At 35.3% G+C, this 21,168-nt stretch overlaps 2 protein-coding genes across 2 annotated transcripts; both read right to left on the reverse strand.

Annotated features, from left to right (window-relative positions):
• Window positions 1-836: 836 nt before the first annotated feature.
• SEOF (sieve element occlusion f) lies at window positions 837-3,873 on the reverse strand. Its single transcript, NM_001252858.1, has 6 exons — window positions 3,661-3,873; window positions 3,493-3,582; window positions 2,964-3,397; window positions 2,777-2,871; window positions 1,587-2,206; window positions 837-1,481 (listed from the first exon to the last, which is right to left on the reverse strand). Exons 1-6 carry the CDS (start codon window positions 3,871-3,873, stop codon window positions 837-839), a joined length of 2,097 nt encoding a protein of 698 aa, NP_001239787.1.
• A 9,993-nt stretch (window positions 3,874-13,866) lies between these two features.
• On the reverse strand, window positions 13,867-17,517 carry LOC100806780 (pentatricopeptide repeat-containing protein At1g80270, mitochondrial). The gene is made up of 3 exons (XM_003535796.5): window positions 17,343-17,517; window positions 16,702-17,224; window positions 13,867-15,233 (listed from the first exon to the last, which is right to left on the reverse strand). The coding sequence occupies exons 1-3, from the start codon at window positions 17,375-17,377 to the stop codon at window positions 13,989-13,991; spliced, it is 1,803 nt and encodes a 600-aa protein (XP_003535844.1). The 5' UTR covers window positions 17,378-17,517; the 3' UTR covers window positions 13,867-13,988.
• Between the last annotated feature and the right edge of the window lie 3,651 nt (window positions 17,518-21,168).

Here is a 21,168-nt window from a genome sequence, read left to right on the forward strand (position 1 = left end):
GAGGGCATTTTAGGGAAAAAATTTCATTAGAAGCCATGCGAGATGCACATGATTCCTTTCTGTCAAGATATTAACGGTGTTAAATAGAGAAGGGACATTGTTAATGCTTAGTAAACATTTAGGATTTATTTTGTAAGGATTAAAAATGAAGAGGAGACTTATGTAATTTTGTCAAATCTTAGTAAAAGTTTATGTAATTTACTCTGTTAATAAATGCTAAGGGCATGTTTGATACGACTTCTTTTTATAAAAGAATCACCTCTTTTTTATAATAATAATAATAATAATATATCACTTCTTTTAGTTTTTTAGGTGTTTGTTTTAGTTTCTTTTTTTAAAATAATCAGAAGCTATTTAATAGTTTTCCATGAAATCAATTGTTTCTTTAAAAAAAATGATTATTTTGATACAATATGTTGTAGCAAATATTAGTTTAAAAGTAACAGACTCTTCGATATTATTTTTAACATATTCTTTGATATATATATATATATATATATATATATATTGATTAAGAATAAAAGTAATACCTTAATTATTTTTTTTGTCAAAGATAAAAATGAGATAAAGCAGTAACGTAACTCATTAGAAATGAAATCATAATAGAAGCCAACAACTGGATTCTCTTGAATTGAATCAAAATCAATTGCAGATAAACAAACAGATGGTGTTTGAAGCCATTATTTTCAACCCATAGAAGGGCAGCACAGAAGAGGCTTCATGACAACATACAGCCGAAACGTAAAAATGAGAATAGTATGATAAAAGTACGTAGTGCACACAGACTTGGAATAGAATTGAAAAGGTGGATCCGTCAGCAAAATGGATCGTTGCAATTAAGAAGCGTAGAGCTTCTTCTCAATCATGACATCGCCACTCTCTGGAACTTCAGCCTTGTGATGAGCTGCTTGACCGTGGCAGCACTTGTAACTTACAGAAGCAATCTCCATGGATCTGCCACAAGCAGCATCAGGGCAATTAATGGGGTGAAGAATATCAGCAGGGTAGTTAGCCAACTGCATGTTCGAGCATTCCTGAGGGTAGTTGCGACGCTTCTGCTCATAGTATTCCTTGAAAGCCACGTCAAACCCTGCTTTCTCCAGCACCTTTTCCTTCCATATCTCGAAATCAGCTGCAGTTGCCAGCATTGGGTCCCCACTCCCCAACAACTTCACGTTCGACCCTTTGCTGAGAAGAACCCACCCGGGTTGTTGCTGTTTCAGACAGAGCAAGCTCTTAATCTCCTCAATGGTAGGGTCCTTGTGTGTCTTCTGAATCATGTTCGCGAACAGGCTCTCTATGCCAATCCAGAAGCGAGGAACGATCCTGTGATCTTCCCTTCCGAATGGATAGTGCTCTATCACCGCGTCTGCCCTCTTGATGATCTCATGCCTTTTGATTCTTTCCACTGCCTGAGCGAAATCTTGCAGCCACTTCTTGTCACTGCCTCCATATATGAAGATGAAACTGTCCGCTTTTATCTGATCGATCATCATTCACATATACACACATTTTTATTTGCATTCAAGCTTTAAAGGATAAAGGGTAGCTAAAAATAATATTGATACAAGTAAAGTTGCACTTACAAGGTCTTGCAGCTTGGGATTGACTTTCTTCATTTCGGCCCAGAACCAATTCCATTTCTGGGTGAGGACATCATCATCAGAGGGTCTGAAAGGGAAGGCATCGATGCCCCAGACGAAAATCATGTGCATTGCATTGTAGTTGACGACCCGGCCTTGAGGGTTGAGCACAGGGATGATGGGTTTATTCTTGTAGTTCAAGTCCTCCCTTATGAGCCTGATTCCCGCCAAGGGGTAGAAGTATTCCGTCACATACCACGGCATTTCAAGCTTCAGGTTATCATACTCTGCCCTGTGCAGAAGATTCCACTCATCCACGACAGGGACCCACAGAATCCTGAAATCCTCTTTCCTGTATCCTTTCACTTCCCTTGGATCTTCCTGTAATCCCTCATAGATTGATTGCAGAAGCCGAACCTCATCTCTGATGCTGTCAAGCCCCGAAATGAACAGTAACACGTGTTTCTTCCTGAACACTTCGATGCTAACCATTTGTCTGGTGAGTCCATCGTAGACATGGGGGTCGTGAACTTCGTTGTGGTAGATCAGAACCTTGAGAACCTCTACAATTTCTGTGGGGGTTTGAAGCAACTTCTTACGCCTCCAGTAGTCTTCTAGGTCACCTGAAATCAATCAACACAGATATCATGAATTTTATATTTTCTTCTTTCTCAGGAATAGACTGCACCCTTCATGAAGATAAAACATATTTACGGTGATAGTTAATTTCAAATTTGTTAAACATATTTATATTATGATACTTTCAATTAAATTATTCTTTATAAATATACCTCTTTATTCCTTCAAAAAACAAAAAATATCTCTTAATGTTAATTAGAAACAGGTGGATCGATACATATTTTACTGAGTATTTATTTATCCCTTCAGAAATAAAAATAAAAAAACAAAAGAAATGCCAAATACGTAGATGCTTAGATAGTTATAAATCTACACTCACTTTCTCTTCCAGCACATTTTTTTATCTGTGTTTTCCTTCATCACATTACTTATCACACATATCACTCCATTTTTTCTTTCATCACACATGTCAGTCCAATTTTTTTTTTCCCTCTTTTTTCTTTCATCATATTACTTATCACATTGTTAATTTATTTTTCTTCTTATCAGTACTCTTTAATCTACTTGAATCCCACCCTAAAATGGGGTTGAACGATCTTAGTAATTTTCCTAACCTATTTTCTTTCTGCTCCTGGTGAGATTCGCCTTTAATTTGCTGATAACAGCTGCAAGCTTGTCGTCAAAATTGGCTATTTCGTATCTAGAGTCCCTGAAGAAAAGTAATTGAGAAAGATATATAAGAAGAAGAATATTAGTATATATTGATCTGATGATGATAAATAGAGAAATTAAAGTGCTTACGATTCACCAAGGAGGAAATCAAAGTGATTAGCACAGACAACAGTGGTGACGATAGCCCAGTAGACAGCAACAGGGATCTCTTGCATGGCTTCTGCCAAGGCTGGGACGTCCTTCAAGTCATAACCTTTGGTGGAAAGCCTCTCCAACTCGGTGATGCACTCAACCGCGATGAGCAAGTTCTTGACCAAGCTGTTGTAGTCAGCCACGGCTTGCCTGTTCCTCTCCACGATGTGAACTCGGCTCATCTGTGCCAGTGATCTTCCCAGATGGTCTCCACTCGGAGTCTGGACGAGGTGCCAGAAGTTTCCATACTCCAAAGCCAAAGCCGCCAGAACCAATATCGCTTTTCCATCCCATGTGTACGTTCTCAGCTGGTCAAGGATCGACATTGCTGTGCTGTGTGCATGATGCTCACCGTGCGGTGTGTTCATCATCTACGTACACCCGCCCACATTATTATTATTATTATTATTTATAACAATATTACATGCATTCACAACAACAACAACAACAAGTAATAATCAACAACCTGAGAAGCAATATGCTTAAGTTTTAGGAACGGTGGGTCGAAAGTGGACAAAGGAACCTTGTCTTCAATAAGACCAACGGGTGTGCCAGTCTGCAACAACACAAATAATATTGCTTTACTCTATTACATGCAAATGCAAATTATATAGATTGATTGAATGTTTCATACCTTAACAGCAACACTGTCAGCAAGTGCAGTAGAACGCTTGATGATGTTTGCAGTAACGTTGAAAAGCGATTCCACATCGTACCTTTCAGCGGTGTGGACGTGGGTAATGTAAACCTTCTCCAGGATCTGATCATCAGTCCAACCCAATGGGTTCAAAGTGTTGGTTTGAACCGAAGAAGGGGTCGCAGGAGAAAGTGAAGACACTAATGCCATTGCTCGATCTCTTTGTATCTGATCTCTCAGGTTTATTTTAATTTGATTGTGCCTTCTTCTTTATCTGCTTCGCCTATTTATAACTCTTAAAGGGTGGGCTAGAGTTTACACTGGCCGAAACACACAGAATCTATGAGCCAACTCTTTTTGTGACATCAATGCAGGATTTTACAATATAACCTTGTGTATTCATGATTCATATGATATATAAGCAGGGTTAGTATTGACGTTTTGGTGCAGCTTTTGCTTTTGATAAAGATGGAAGTATGTTTGTTCTCAAAATCTTCAAGGAAGGAATAATTGTATGTTACTAAAGGTTAAAGGAAGGGAATATATATATTTGAAGACTGCGATCGACAAGCTAGCAACGGATACCATCTACTTTGTCCTTAACTGAGGGGCTTCATACCATATGTAGTAATTAAATGATCATGTGTTCACCCGTTGAGGTTCAGGAGTACAGTTTCGCTCTCTTTGTAGTATATGTTTAAAAATAAATAATTAAGTACACTGTTTTAAGCTCACTATAAAACGTATCTCACTAATATATTGTAACTGTTAGAGCCTGTACGTGTTGCTGCGGGAACGAAAAATATAAGAGACTCCCAAAGCTGATGTTATATATATCTTATATATAAAAAATGAATGCTTAATTACAGACTTCATTCACAGAAAAGAATAAAGTAAGATATCGAATGTTTTTTTGCTTTTGGTAATTAACGAGCTAGGGAGAAAAACCGGAAGTAAATCATAAGATTTATGGTTAAGCTAGCAGATAAAATGGAGAAATATATAAAAGATGTAAATCATCAAAATCTAAAATTTTAAGTGTTATTTGTGATTGAAATTAAAATGTCTCTCAACAAATGAATATTGATATTTTTATTGAATAGTCATATATAATATTAATAATACAAAGAAAGATATAAAAGAATGTATTGAGGGAACACTACTAATTAAAAAAACATTTTTTTACGATGCACTTTCGACATCGGTTCCAACAAAACCGTCTTAGTATATAAGGCGGTGACAATTTTATAAATATAAGGTTTTCAACAAAAACGATTTTACAAAAACCGTTTTAGAATGGTAGTTTTCTAAGGCGGTTTTGTAAAAAATGTCGTAATTGGATGAAAGACTTTTCGTTGTTTCATCTATAAACCTAACTAGACCTTAAACTACTTTCATAAGAACAACCAAAGGTGACCTTTGGAGTTCAGGTCATACGGGTTGTGGAAGCTTCGGGACTCCACCTGACGGCACCATCGACGTTGGGGATTCGTTGGGCTCCATTGTCAGGGTAGCACCAGCGTGGACTTGCCGACCTCCAATATGCAAGTTGTCATAGCAGCGGAACCAGAGCAGCCATCGCGCCGGACTCGCCGAACAGAGCGCGGTTGTCGGCTTGGTTCTTCGCCAATAGCCTCAACTTGGCCATCGCCGATCGCTTCACGGCCACAGACGGCGAGTGCAGTCCGTCAACATAGATCTTGACCATCGGCTAAAAATCCTCTAGCGAAATGCTCTCTATGATCTCGGTGGAGAAGCTCTCCCTTTGGAGAAACCCTAGGCAGGGCTCGTGCTCAGGTTAGGGTTGGTTGTCGATGTGAGGAGCAGCAGGAGGAGGTTGGGAGGAGGAGACGGTGGCGAGCCTTTGGAGCTTGCTGGAGATATTGCTACTACAGGCAGAGAAATCGCTCAGAGCTTGAGAGAGCTCGAGGAGTTGTTGTAAAGTGAAAAGAGAAGATGGAAATAATTTGGTTGTGCATTCATTCAGAAACATAGAGGAAATATATACACAAATATATATCTCTAATTAGATGATTCTACTCCTATAACTCAACAATCTATTCCTACAATCAAGTCATTCTAATATGACTGTTATTATATTTACAGCAAGAATCATGGGATACAATTAACTTTCATAACAACAAGAATCATAGAATATAGTTGACTTTCCTAACACTTCCCCTCAAGTTGGAGAGTGGATATCAAGAACTCCCAACTTGCACTTCATTGTAAGAAAGGATTCCTTCCCTAGTGGTTTAGTGAACACATCGGCAACTTGTTCTGCTAAAGGAACATACTCAGTTGCAACTGAACCATCTTGAATTTTGTCATGAATAAAATGACAATCTATCTCTATGTCGAGTTCTTTCATGAAATACCGGATTAGACGCAATGTGAAGAGCTACTTTGTTGTCACAATACAACAGTGCTGCCCTTGAGTGCAATATCCCCAAATCCTTCAACAATGAACGTAGCCAAGACAACTTGCAACATGCGCTTGTCATAGCTCTATGTTCTGCTTCAGCTGATGATAGAAAAATTGTCTTTTGTCTTTTTGTTCGCCAAGAAATAAGAGAGGATCCCAAAAAAACACAATACCGTGTAATTGATTTTTTGGATATTGGGCAACCTCCCCAATCTGAATCACAAAAAGCACGTAAAGATAAATCATTTTGGGAAGAGAAAAATAAACCTTGACCTGGATTGTTCTTTAGATACCACAATATTCGCATGACAACTTCCATATGAGGTTTGCAAGGAGCATGCATGAATCTACTAAATATGTGCACTGAGTAGGTGATATCCAGACGAGTAACAGTCAAATAAATTAGGCATCCTACAAGTCGCCTATATGGAGATGGATCTTTCAACAATTCTCCTTCATCTGATAATTTTACATTTTGCTCCATGGTAAAGTTCACAGGCTTAGCTCCCAAACATCCTCCATCTTTTAGAATTTCCAAAGCATATTTCCTTTGTGAAATGAATATACCTTTCTTTGACCGAGAAACCTCCATGCCCTAAAAATACTTCAAGTCACTCAAATCTTTAATCCAAAATTGATTATGCAAAAAAAATTTAAGAACAATTATGGCATTGGGATCATTACCAGTTATGAGGATGTCATCAACATAAATCAATAAGGCAACAAATGATTTGCCTTTCTTACATGTAAACAACGAATAATTTTCTTTTGATTGAATAAATCCAGCACCTTGAATAGCCGTAAAGAACTTGGCAAACCATTGGCGAGAGGCTTGTTTTAATCCATATAAGGATTTGCTGAGGCGACACACAAGGTTCTCCCACTGTCGTTGAAAACCAGGAGGAAGAGACATATAAATTTCTTCAGAAAGATCTCCGTGAAGAAATGCATTGTGGACATCAAGTTGATGAAGTGACCAATTTTGAGCAACTGCCAAAGCTAATAAACAACGTATTGTAACCATTTTAGCCGTAGGTGAAAAAGTGTCATGGCAATCAATCCCTTCAAGTTGTGTGTAACCCTTTGCTACTAACTGTGCTTTATAGCATTCAAGAGAACCATATGATTTGCGCTTGATTTTGTAGACCCAACGACAACCAATAGCTTGCTTTCTAGGAGGGAGAGGTGTGAGAAACCAAGTATTATTGGCCTTTAAAGCAACCAACTCAGATTTCATTGCTATTTGCCAATGAGATTGGGAAGCAGCTTGTTCATAACATGTAGGTTCAACATCATTAGTAATAGTAGCAATAAAGGATGTATGTTGTGGTGAGTAACAATCATATGAGATAAAATTGTAGAGAATATATTGTGTACCATTACTTGGAAAAGATGACATGAATGACAATGATTCGGGAGAACTTACTTGATTACAAACATAATCACTCAAGGCTATAGGGGGAACATGAGCTCTTTGAGAATGACGCAAAGGGGCTGTTGGAGAAGCAGTAGTGACAGGGTTAGATTCCGCATGTGCTGGTTGGATGGGTGAGGAATTTAAGACAACAATGGGTAGGACAGAATCTATTTTGGTTGGGGAAGGAGAAATGGATTCGTAGAGAGGATATCGTGTACCTTTACTTGGAAAAGATGACGTGAATGACAATGATTCGGGAGAACTTACTTGATTACAAACATAATCACTCAAGGCTATAGGGGGAACATGAGCTCTTTGAGAACGACGCAAAGGGGCTGTTGGAGAAGCAGTAGTGGTAGGGTTAGATTTTGCATGTGTTGGTTGGATGGGTGAGGAATTTAAGACGACAATGGGTAGGACAGAATCTGTTTTGGTTGGGGAAGGAGAAATGGATTTGTAGAGAGGATATCGTGTACCTTTACTTGGAAAAGATGACGTGAATGAAAATGATTCGGGAGAACTTACTTGATTACAAACATAATCACTCAAGGCTATAGGGGGGACATGAGCTCTTTGAGAACGACGCAAAGGGGCTGTTGAAGAAGCAGTAGTGGCAGGGTTAGATTCCGCATGTGTTGGTTGGATGGGTGAGGAATTTAAGACGACAATGGGTAGGACAGAATCTGTTTTGGTTGGGGAAGGAGAAATGGATTCGTAGGGAATAATATCCTCATGGAAAATAACATCACAACTAGTGAAGACTTTATTAGATTCAATATCATATAATTTGTAAGCTCTCTGACCAACTGGATAACCAATAAAAACACATTTGGTGGCACGAGGAGCAAACTTATGGGGTACATGAACATTTGTAGCATAAGCTAGACATTCAAAAACTCTAAGGTGGGAATAAGAGGGAATTTTTTTATAAAGTTTTTCGAAAAGAGTTTGGTGAGAAAGTATAGGTGTGGGCAACCTATTAATTATATGAATAGCAGCAGAGACACATTCTGCCCAAAAGTGTAAAGGGGGCTGAGATTGAAAACGAAGAGCTCGAGCTGACTCAAGGATATGTCTATGTTTACGCTCAACCACCCCATTTTGTTGAGGTGTGTAAATGCAAGAATGTTGATAATTAGTGCCTTGTTGGGAAAAAAAATTCTTGCATAGAGAAAAACTTTCCTCCATTGTCAACCCAAATATTTTTTATTGTAGTATTGAATTGGGTTTTCACATAAGAGAAAAAATTGGTTAGAAATTTTTTTGTCTCACTTTTATGATGCATTAGAAAAACCTAAGTAAAACAAGAAAAGTCATCCACAATAGTCAAAAAATATTTTGCACCAGAAAGGGAAGAAACTTTGAAAGGCCCCCAAATATCACAATGTATTAATTCAAAAGGTTTATTAGAGGAAATTGAACTTGTGGAAAAAAGAAGCCTAGTTTGTTTTGCAAGAGCACAAATAGTACAATCATTATTTTGCTTAAAAGGGAAATGAAGGAAGTTTTTGGCCATAAAGTCTAATCGAAAAGAGGATAAGTGTCCCAGACGTCTATGCCACAAGATACTTGAGGTGTTTGAAGTGGAGGCAACTTTGATGGTATTTACTTTGTGTGTCTTATTCATTGAAACCAAGTAATAGAGTCCATCTCATTGTTCACCCAAACCAATCGTCATCCCCGTCATCAAATCCTACAAAATACATAATTGAGGGGAAAATGTTACTGAACAATTTAATTCTCTTGTGACTCGACTCACGGACATCAAATCCACCTTACAAGATGGCACCCCAAGTACATTCTTCAAATAAATAATATGACTCAAAGGTAAATTTCCAGTAGAAATAATTGGAGCTTGATCTCCATTTGGCATAACAATTGATGGTAAATAAGTGTTTTCTTTACTGTTGACAAGTAGAGATGCAGAAAAAGTTATGTGATTTGTTGGATCACTATCAGTTATCAACTTAGGTGAGGATAAACCTAAAGAAAGATTGACATTATTTGTCTTGGGAGCAACTAATTGAGATGCTCCATTGCCCTACATAATAGACAAAATTTGTTGTAATTGTAATTCAGTCAATCCATTCACAAAGGGTTGAACATGTGCTAATGGGGTTTCTTTGACATTATTTGTTGAAGATTGATTGTTGTCGTTGGACTTGAAATGATAGTTCGTGGTATGCTTGGATTGTCCTAGTGGATAACCATGTAACTTCCAACATGTTTCCCTTGTGTGATGATCTCTGTCACAGTGGGAACAATGCAACGGTTTACGATTATTGGAATTGGGACGAGAAGATTGGCCATATTTGTGTCGAATAGCAAGGGTTGTTGGTTCCTCCTTTTGGACAGTCATGGTAGAAGCTTCAATAGTCTCTCTTCTTGTACCCAAATTTCGTTGCTTTTATTCTTGAATGATGGAAGAATAAGCGTGTGAAACATCAGGTAGAGGATTCATCAAAAGGAGTTGACCACGAACAACACTATAAGATTCATTCAACCCCATGAGAAATTGCATCAACTTGTGTCTTTTGTTGTTTGCTCCACATGTGCAAATAACATCATTGTAGGATCCTAACTCATCCCACAATTTTTTTAACTTTGTATAGTATGCAACAACTATCATTTGATCTTGAGTAAGGAAAGCAATCTCTCTCTCGATCTGGAAAATGCGTGGTGCGTTGCTTTGAAAGAAACGATTTTGAAGATCTTCCCAAACTTCATGAGCAGTGCCATAAAAAATAAAAGTATCTGCAATATCAGGGGTCAATGAATTAAGAATCCATGACAAAACCATATCATTGCATTTTTTCCATGTTGCGTAGTGTTCTAGTTTGGTTTTGGCAGATAGTGCTTTGAGGGTTCCATCAACAAAACCAAATTTAGATTTTTCATTCAATGAGATGGTAGCGGCTCGATGCCAAGTCGAATAATTCTCGCCATCGAGAGATTTAGAAACAAGAACCATTCCAAGATGATCGGAATGGTGAAGAGAGTAAGAGCTATTGGAATCAAATTTGTTTCCATCATTGGCCATAATGGTTTAGAAACTAAAAAATATTTGAAAGGTACAAAAAATGGGAAAGAGAAAGAGCAGATCGTTACCACTCTGATACCATATAAAGTGAAAAGAGAAGATGGAAATAATTTAGTTGTGCATTCATTCAGAAACAAAGAGGAAATATATACACAAATACATATATCTAATTAGATGATTCTACTCATATAACTCAACAATCTATTCCTACAATCAAGCCATTCTAATATGACTAATATGACTGTTACCATATTTACAACAAGAATCATGGGATACAATTAACTCTCATAACAACAAGAATCATAGAATATAGTTGACTTTCCTAACAATTGCTCCATTAGCGAACCGGTTAAGTTTTCGGAGATGCACGTTGCACAGTCGTGTTGGAATAGTTTGGAGCGCATCGTTCGCATGGACTTCCCGATGATGGTTCGATGAGTTTTGGTTGTTTCATTGGAATCTTTCTCCAGGGAAACCATTCTCACGGATGAGATAGTAGATTTTATGGATGAGTCTCTTTAATACTTCAGCTGATATTTGATATGTCCTAGCACACAAAGATAGAGAAAGAGAGAGAAGAAGAACGAATGCTTTTATAGAGGCCAATAATTTTTCAAAATGAATGAATAAAATTAAAAAGGCTGGTTTTTACTACAATCACTTCTTCAATAGGATAACAAATACCCTCATATCCTAAATCTTTGCGTCCCTCACCGATTGACCGTTAATGTAATGTTCTTCATCATTTCTTCCTTCTTTAGAGTAAATTCTTTTAATGTCATCTTGTTCCTATTACATCTTCTTTCAATGTCCTTTCCTTTTTTTTATAACATTTTATTTAATACATATTATTAGTTTGTTTGATTATACTTACAATCATATATTTTAAATTGAACTAAACATTAAAAATTTAACACATTAGTTCATGATAAAAAAAACCTATCAAGAGAATACACGGACTCTATAAGAAGAATTGTGTCCTTCCTCAAATTTTTATAATATTATATTTGTTAACAAAAATAAATATAAAATTTACTGTCAACATAAGGATTAGAAATTACATTGATAGCATAGTTATATTTATGGTTAATTTGGAATCACATTTGATTAGACACCAAATTAATCTGAATTGAATTATATAAAATTGTTGTGGGTAACAATTTTCTCTCTCTGAATTTATATATGTGTATATTATTTCCGACCTGACCGAGCTAATTAAGCATATCAGATTTTAAATGTAAACTAATTGATGCCTAGTAATTAGTCAATTCTTTTGAGATGAGATTTGATTTAGTTTTAAATCCCAAAAAGCATGGTATTTTATTATTTTAGTACCTATTTAACTTTTTTTACTTTTAATCTCTTAATGGTTCTTTAATAAAGATTCAAAACATGTGGTTTTCGTAATTTTTAAATGAATAAAAAAATATTCGGAAACTAAATCCAAATTCCAAATTCCAAATCATCAAATTTTCATAGATAAAAAATATATTTTAATCCATTAATATATTTGATATTAATATTATGTTCTATATCTATTCTATAACAATATTATGTTCTATATCTATATCTTTTTAATAAGGATTTAATGTACATATTTAGTTAGATTAAATTGTCCTTTAAACTCTTCCTAAATTATTCTTTTGGTGATCTTTAACTGTCTTTTACTTTCTTAAGTTCTCATTTTCTTTTTTAGGTTTTTTTTTTTCCATCTCACTCCATAAACTACCTATTGCCTCTAGTCTTTCTTTTCTCTCTCTCTCACGTCCTACAATACATTTTGGTATATAAGTTGCTTCGTTAAGAGGAAAGAAAATCGCACCTTTATTTTTCTCTCTCCCATTCCACAACACTTTAAGGCTAACCGCTTGAAAGGTGTAAAGTAAATAGAAATTGTATGATTTGTGTTATCTCCTTCTCTCTCTATCCGTCTTCATTTTCTATTTATTTCCAATTACTTCAAATTTTTATTTACATAAATGATTGTATTTTATATTTGGAAAATGTGTATCATATGCAATCACTTTTAAATTTTGATTTTTATTTTGGTCACTGATATGTTCATATTACTTTTCTCAGAAAGTAGAAGATCTTAAGGAGTCAAGCGCCAAACAAAGTGAAGTTGGAACTCCGTGTCAACATTTTGCGTAAGATTTGCATGAGGGTTGGGCAAGTAAAAGAGTTACAACTCTGTACATTGCATAAAAGTTGTTTGTACGTGGATCATGAGGCAAGTGACTGATCTTTTTCTAATCTCTAATTCGTGTTAATATACTTTTTGAATTTTTTAATTATTTTCTTTTCTTCTATCTCTATAATAATAATAATGAACTTTTATGGAAATTTAAAAGATTATTTATCTCAATAATTTTTTCTCATGTTTTTTTCATTGTTTTCCTTCTGACAATGTATTGTCATCTCTAAAAAACCAAGCTTTAAAAGTGTTCATTATTTTTAACTCATCATCATTTTGATAATTGTTATTTTTAAAACTACTCCGTTCGAATATGTGTCCACGCGCGTATCATGATGGTATAACTGTCCATTTTAAAATTGTTCATGCAAATCAGTTTTAACAAAAACACATATCAAAATTACAAGTAATTTCTTTTTAATTTGTTAATTTTTTCATCTCTAAGAAATTTATTTTCAAAACTGTCCTTTTTTATAACATCAATTAATATATTTAGGTTTAATTAAATTTTCATGAAAAATAGATCATTTTTAGATTATTATCTAACATTCAATTTTTTTTTCACCTAAGTATCCAAAAAAATTTATATTTCAATTTAATATAAATCATTAGTTCCATTTCATCAAGTAATTCAGTAATGATGTGGTGGACAGATATAAAAAACTTAATTAACTCATATATTTATAACTTATGAAATTCATCATAATCTGAGTCCTTTTTTTTTCATAAAAGATTTAAGATCTGACCTCTATTTTGAACCAACTCACATCTATCAAGGCAGCCCATCATATTCGACCTGTTTAGACATCGCTGGAACTCACAAGTCCTTTTACATGAGCTATTGAAAACTTTATAAAATTTATTAAGTTTGATGATAAAAAAAAAAAAAATTCATTTTGACCAGATACTAAGATACTACAGAGAGCATTAATTTTATTTCACTTATGAGGGGAGGGGAGTAAAACAACATTTATCAACTACTATTTGTTAGCCTATCGAAGAAGATAGTAGTGCAAGACAAAACATTCATTCAACCTAAATGTGCAAGCGGGCGTTATAAAATCATAAAACCAGTATTTAAGCATTAATATATGCGCTTAAAGGCGAAACTGTATCTAACTTATAGATAGCAGTGCAAGACAAAACATTCATTCAACCTAAATGTGCAATCTACAATTCAACTAACTAATAATAATAGTTGCATGGAAAGAGAAAGTAGAAACAACCCTTGCAGAATACTGAATATGCCTCAATCAAGCAAATCGGAAACTGGATTTTTCCTAAATGCATCAACTAGAAACAACTGGTTAGCCAATGTTTTGTTGGGAAATAGGTTATCAGCTTTCATCCTCTCTCTGATCCCATACGCTGGAACCTTGGCGTTTACATATGCCTGCATTAGAACTTTGAACTGACTTATTCGAGACGTATAACCAGCTTGTCTCATTTTAAGGAAAATCTTCTCCGAGTTATGGACGTCACCCCTCTTTGCATACTGCTCTAAAATATCCAAATAGGTGGTAAACATTGGCTGCAGCTGACTCTGTTGGATTGCCTTCTGCAAAACAGAGTCTGCCTTCTCAACTTCCCCAGCTTGGATATACAGTTTCACAAGTGCATTCCATGTCAATGGGCCTATCCTCAGCCCACTATCTGCCATTCGCTTGATAAGATCCTTACCCTTCGCTAGCATTTTATTATTTGCATAAATCTTCAGAAGAATTGAGTAGTTTTTGGAATTAAGTTTCCATTTCTTTGACGCCATCTCAAAAACTGCCTCAGCTTCTTCAATTTTCTCTAACTTTCCCCAAGCTTCAACTGCAGCCAGGCAGTCATCAACTCGAGGTTTTGATTCACAGACCTTCCAAATTCTCTCCACTTCATCAGCCTTTCCCAGGTTTGCATAAAGGCGGAGCAAAGTTGCACACACCCACTGTTTCTCTTCCAAGTTTTCACCTTCAATCTCCTTCAATATAGCTTCAGCTTTTTCTTTAAGCCCAGCTGAGGTGTAATGCCTAGCCAAGAGTGCCTGTAATTGAATGTCTGGTTCAAAGCCTTCTTCTTTCATTGTCTCAAACACTTGCTCCATTCCAGCAATATCATTGGAATGGCCCTTTGAGTCTATTAAGATTCTGTAAGTAAAAAGAGAAGGTTTGACATTCTCCTTTTCCATCAGCAGTAAAACATCAGCTATTTTCTTCTTGTCCAACTTCTTATACAAAAGCAGCAACTGGTTACAAGCAAACACTGTAAGTGGTAAATCCAAGTCCTTCATTTTGTTGAATATTTTCTCTGATGCGATCAAATTGTTCTGACTAGCACAGTTAGCCAGTAACGTTCGGTATAATAGCTCACCTCTAAAAGATTCTGGAACACTCTCAATGTATTTCTCTGCCTGTGGGAGGCCACGCAACTTGGCAATCAAATCAAGTTGAGAAGCATAATCACTCTCCATAAATTCAAGCTTCTTGTTTGACTCTAACCACTGAAAGAGCTACAGTTCCAACAAAAAATAAACAATAACATTACAGTATAAAGCATCATATTGGAAAATTGGAAACTAAAGAAAAATATAAATATACAGTAACAATGTTAATCAGTCAAACAAATATAATAGTTATTACGACATAGAATACATTTATGGAACACTCCATGTAAGACAATATGCCTGCTTTATCAACTGAAGAAAAATTACAAGCTACTAAAAGCATTTGCAACATATCAATATGCAGGGGAAAAAACAAAAATAAAACCATTCCCCCTATTCTGCAGTCCTAACCATAGTTTTCAAATCCTGGATAATGGAGCGGAGGGCTAACCATAAAAATGTTAAATAAGTTTTAGAGATTCTACCATTAGTTATGTTACGGGTATGTTTAATTCTAAGTAGGCAGTAAAAGCATGCCTATAATAGTTTTCTCTGAATATTTTCATTAATATTTAAACTATATAAGATGAACACTTTAAATGAGTTGTCCAAATTATTGGCTAGTCTAAGTTTTGAGAACTGAATTGATGGAAGAATGGAAGGGTCATGTTATTGATCCCAACAACAACAACTGGCTTTGTGGTTTGGTTCTCTTCTCTCAAGGTTCTTATCACTTCACAAAAAGATAGCCCAATGTTTGAGCACTTAATTTTATTTGATTCCTAAATCATACCCCCTATTTGGTTACATCACTGTAGCTGGGAGAGGAGATAAAATTTTAAAAAATTCAGTGGGTCTCACACTGCCACTATACTACTTTAATTCAAAAATTTACTCTCTATTCCATTCCATTCCACTCCCTTCAACCAAAATGACCTTTTTTTTGAAAGAAAAAAATCAAGGAATTTCATTAATTATGGTATTGTAAATACAAGTAGGAGTAGTCGTGACAACTGAGTCTAGCATGACATTGCTACCTTACAGCAAGAGTATGAGCTGCAATATTTGCTTGCCTCTTAACAAACATAACTCTAGGGTTTTGATACTGTGTAAGAAGGTAAATACACTCATGAATAATTACACCAACTTTTGGACAATCTTGGCCTGAACTGTTGAGCCTATCCACCACCGTTTTGCAGTCTAATTCGAACTCCACATGGATAATACCATAATCAGCCATCCATCCATCATAAATCACTAGTTGATGTTGGATCTCCAACAATTTCCAGTTTAGCTCTTCGTGGTACCTTTGAAAATCTGTAATGTTTCTCTGACTTGAATCTTAGTAAAGTGTAAATCTTTAGTTTAAAATTTTCACTTTTGTTCTGTAAATTAGGCAACAAAAAAAAAAACAAAAAGAAGCATAGCATGGTGCGAGACACTGGCATTGTTTTGCTTCAGATAAAAGCACTAGAAGTATTATAACAAACAAACTTGAAACACCCAAAAATATGAAGCAGTTGGCAAACAGCGGAATAATTTAAATGTTTAACTGAATAAATCAGAAGCAGATATAGGTTTGATTAATTTTTACCTGGAAAGCCCTGCCATACATTTTACGTCTCCGAAGCTCACGCACGGCCAAAAAGATCTCCTTCCGACTTAGTTCTTTCCCTTGCCCAGCCCACTTACTGAGAGCAGAATCAACGGACAAACCAGGAGCATTTAAAATTACCTTGAATAGTTTCAATTGAGTCCATCTAGCTTGTGATTTTTTCTTGGTTGGATCAATCTCAGCATCTGATAACTCCAGCTCATCATGTGGTTTTTCGCCATCCTCATCCCCGTCAGACAGATCAGCGTCAGATTCATCATTACTTCCGTGTATCTCCAAATCATCATCATCGTCTTTCGTGCTGCTAGCACCGGCTTGCGAGGAAAGTTCGTGCCTGCCCACAGCAAATTTCAGGGACACACGACCCATGCCAGCCGACAGAAATCTACCATAAGTGATTTGACGAGACTGAGGGATACCAGCCTCATTTTCCTCACTAGTGGTTGCCACTAATTTGACAGCAGAAGCACGGCTAGCTCCCGCGTTAACTCCTCGCCTCGTACTGCGATAAGCAGCAACCACAAATTAATCAGAAACAAAATCCTAATTCATAAAATCGATGCGAGAAGAGATTTCGTATTCATCGCTCGCAACTTTGAGAATGAAAGAGAGTTAGTTACCTGAGACGAAAAGAAGCTCGACGAAGTGTCCACATGGTGAAAGCAGAGGGTATTCGAGAAAAAATGGAAATGAATAGAAAATAAATAGAGGCTGAGGCTGAGGCTGGACGCTTAAACCCTAACTATAAACCCTCTCCGTCGTCTTATATTAGGTCAGGTGCTAAACCCTCTCCAACTCCCACTCCTAGAAATACTTAATTCTTATTTATTACTATTATTATTATAAAAATAAAATTAGCTCCAAATTTTAAATTTTTTTGTGAGAATATAAAATTGTAATTCTTAGTTTCAATACAATTCTAGTACTCGTGGATGATGCAATATTATTATCATGGTTAATAAATAGTGAAATTTCACACCAATATAATAAAATATATTTTTAATAATGCAATAAGTTTTTTTGCGTGATTTTTTAAGAAACTCATAATTTAAGAGATAAACAACCTCTTATTCCCAACAAGTTTCCTTGATCTCAATAAGTCTTTGAAGAAAGTATAATTTCTCTCTTTTAGAGAAAAAAATACAATATGAAGTTCTTAGAAGGATCCTTAATTGATTTGCAAGTATTTGGTCAATGATTTATTTTTGAGAGGATATGACAATAAGCTGAGAAACTCTCAAAAAATTTCATAAACAAGTCACATATTTATAGGTCCTTGATGGCTTTTAAAAAACTTATGAAGGGATGTGACTTTTAGTAACTTATAAAATTTCCTCATTACTAATGGATTATAACTCTGGTAATCGACTACACAGTTATTTAATGAGGAGTTATGACTTTTTAAGATAGTAATCAATGACAGACAAGTGGTAATCAATTACAGTTTTCAAATTTCAAATTTTCTAAAAAAAACTTTTTAAAATAATTTTGCTCTTGGCAGTGGAAAAATTCTTTTTCAGAAAATGTTAATATTTTAAAACCTTTTATAATCAATTTAAAAACTATGTTGTGAGACCAAATCTTTGCAATCATTAAGAGACTCTTTTAACAAAGATAGATTAAGATTTAGCTTTCTTTTTTATCTTTATTTTCTTGGTCTTGATTTGGACTTGAAATAAAAACTTGTGTTGTTTTTGTTTTGGCATCATCAAAACCTTTATACACATACATTAAGCAAAGAAGAGCAACCATTAAGAGTCATTTCGTCATTCCATCTCCATTCTTCTTCTCCCCATCATCTTTTTACAATTGTAAAGCTTCTCGTGACAATGAGAGGCTAAATCACTCATTATTGGGAGTTTAGGAGTCAAATACTCTTGATGTAAAGATTTTTACTATCTATTTAATGTTATTTCAATTTCATTGTCTCTTTTTTGTGTTTATTTTCATGTTGTAGTCTGATCACCCATATTCATGTATGTGTTTTAGGGTTTAGACATTGGGAAATGTTTAATCTCTTGGGAAAGGGCATTTAAATAATTCATCTTTAGGGATAAAATGACATTGTTTAGCCTGTTTTATGCATCTCTGCTAATAATGTAATTTAACTAGTTTATTCTCTTAAGGGATTAGGAGAGGAATTAGGTAAATTAGACTCTTTCATATGAGAGATCATAGCTAGGATATATGAGTGGGTATAGGTAACAATTGGATTAGTATTAAATAGAGAAAAAATATTAACATTACATCGAAGGTAGTTTGGTAGGCTAGACCCCAACAAATCCATATTCTGAATCAACCGTTGCTTCATCGCTTCGAGTGTGTGTTTTTCTTCCTTTGCATGCGTTAGATTATTAGTTTAATATTATGTCAATTTATTTTATTGTCCTTTTTCACAATTATTTGAATTAATTCATTAATTGTTTGATAATTGGATACACACCAATCTAAGTACAAACAAAGTTCATGTGGACTCGACACTCGAACTTCCGTTTTACTTTACTACTTGGGACAATTTGATGCACTTGCTAATGAGTTAACAAAAGGAGTATGTTTGATGATCAAGATTGAGAGTACCAGATTCTATTTATAGAGCTTTGTCCATCACAAAGCTCAACAGAATGTGGATATGGATATTAAGATCATGGGTTGTTGCTGGACGTTACATAAATGGGTTGAATGCGGACAGAAAATGGATCATGTACAAAAATCCACTTCCCATAAAAATCGCAACAAAATACAGTTCGGGAAAATAGGAATTGAAAAACTAAAAATTCCAACAATATTGGGATGATGGCAGGGCAGATATAGTGGGGTGGCCACTAGTCAGATCATACAGGAAAAACAACCTGCAGGAGGGTAATCAAGGGCATGGGATCGAGTGAGTATGGATGGAGCCCCTTACCTAAGAAAGATTGATTTGAGAGTCTATGTTCAAGCTTTAGAGACCATGTTCAAGTTGACCATAGGTGAGAGATAAGAGAATTTCATTTGCTTTTGGATACACTATAGCCCAATATTGTCTTCTTTTTGTTGTTGTGGTGGTGGTGAATGAAATTATTTTTTATGATGAAAATAACCTGAATTGGTTTTAGTTGTTTCTTCAGGTGAGTACTCTAAAAGAGAGGGTTATAAGGGATCTGAATATGCACCTACATATGAAGACAAGGATGGTGACTGGATGCTAGTTGGAGATGTTCCATTGGAGTCAGTTCTCTTTCTCTTTCTGTGTGTGTTTTGTTCATATCATCATATGTTTAGTTTGTCTCTTAGCTATACACATATTTTCAACCTCACAAAGCTTGCTTTTTATTTGTTTTCTGCAGCATGTTTATGACTTCCTGCAAAAGGCTAAGAGTCATGTGAAAGGCTCAAAAGCTAGAGGGCTTGGTTGTGGTGTATGAGAAACAGTTAATTTACTATGGCTATGATGAGGAAATTAAATCATTCTTACAGCAATTCGGTTCTTGGACCTAAGGGATGTTGAATCAATGCTTTGCTATCACCATGCCAATCAAACTAGGGAGATGGAAGACTCTTTCTACAAGTTTTGTCAATATTTCTGGTTATTAATTTTAGAATATGTGATGGGGATTGCTATATATGTTGTTGTTTCCATTGAACCATATCAAGAGGAACCTCAGAAATTTGTCTTAAACGAAGTTTGTTTACATCAAATATTCATGTAATACTTTGCAATTCAATGGACACAAAATTTACTATGTGCATGTTTAAATTTGGTGGATGATGTAAAAGTGACTTCTAACGCGATTTTAGATAACCTCTATAAGAAATTAACTTTCTATTTCTTAAAATGGTTAAAAGTTACTTTTAACATGATATGTGTTGTGAGCCAAATCCAGAATCTCTTGCTCTTAATAATTTCTTATTTACTTTGAAATCTGTTTCATAATCCATTTACAATCCTTTATTACTTTATAAAAAAAATAGATGACTTGGCTTATGGAAGCGGATCTGATCCGTCCCAGAAAACATGTTATGGTGTCGTCATTTTTCATTGTAATATTAATTGGTCTTATCATCACCAATCCCACCTACACACAAACACCTAAGTATCATGGAATTGAGTTCAAAGTCAAATCAAACTGAAATTGTTATGCAAAACGAATTGGGTTTGTCCATACATATAGATTAGGCATGCACTGAGGTACTGAGGTTAGGATTCAAATTTTTGCATGTTTCATTAATTTAAAAGTGAATCATACTGAATGAGAAACAAAATTCACATATTCAGTGATCCTTCATGAATTTAATTTAATGAGAAAGAAAATATCAAAACAGGAGAATGCATTAACCTTTCACTTGCTAGGTATTATTAGCAGTCTTTTTTTTATAGCACGTACAGATCAGAGGTTTGACATGTAGCAAGGAACATGAACATGAACATGCACGATTTACTGTAGATCTTGTTTGTCTAGAAATAAT

Source organism: Glycine max, chromosome 10 (assembly GCF_000004515.6).
Source record: "Glycine max cultivar Williams 82 chromosome 10, Glycine_max_v4.0, whole genome shotgun sequence".
Classification (NCBI taxonomy): Eukaryota; Viridiplantae; Streptophyta; class Magnoliopsida; order Fabales; family Fabaceae; genus Glycine; species Glycine max.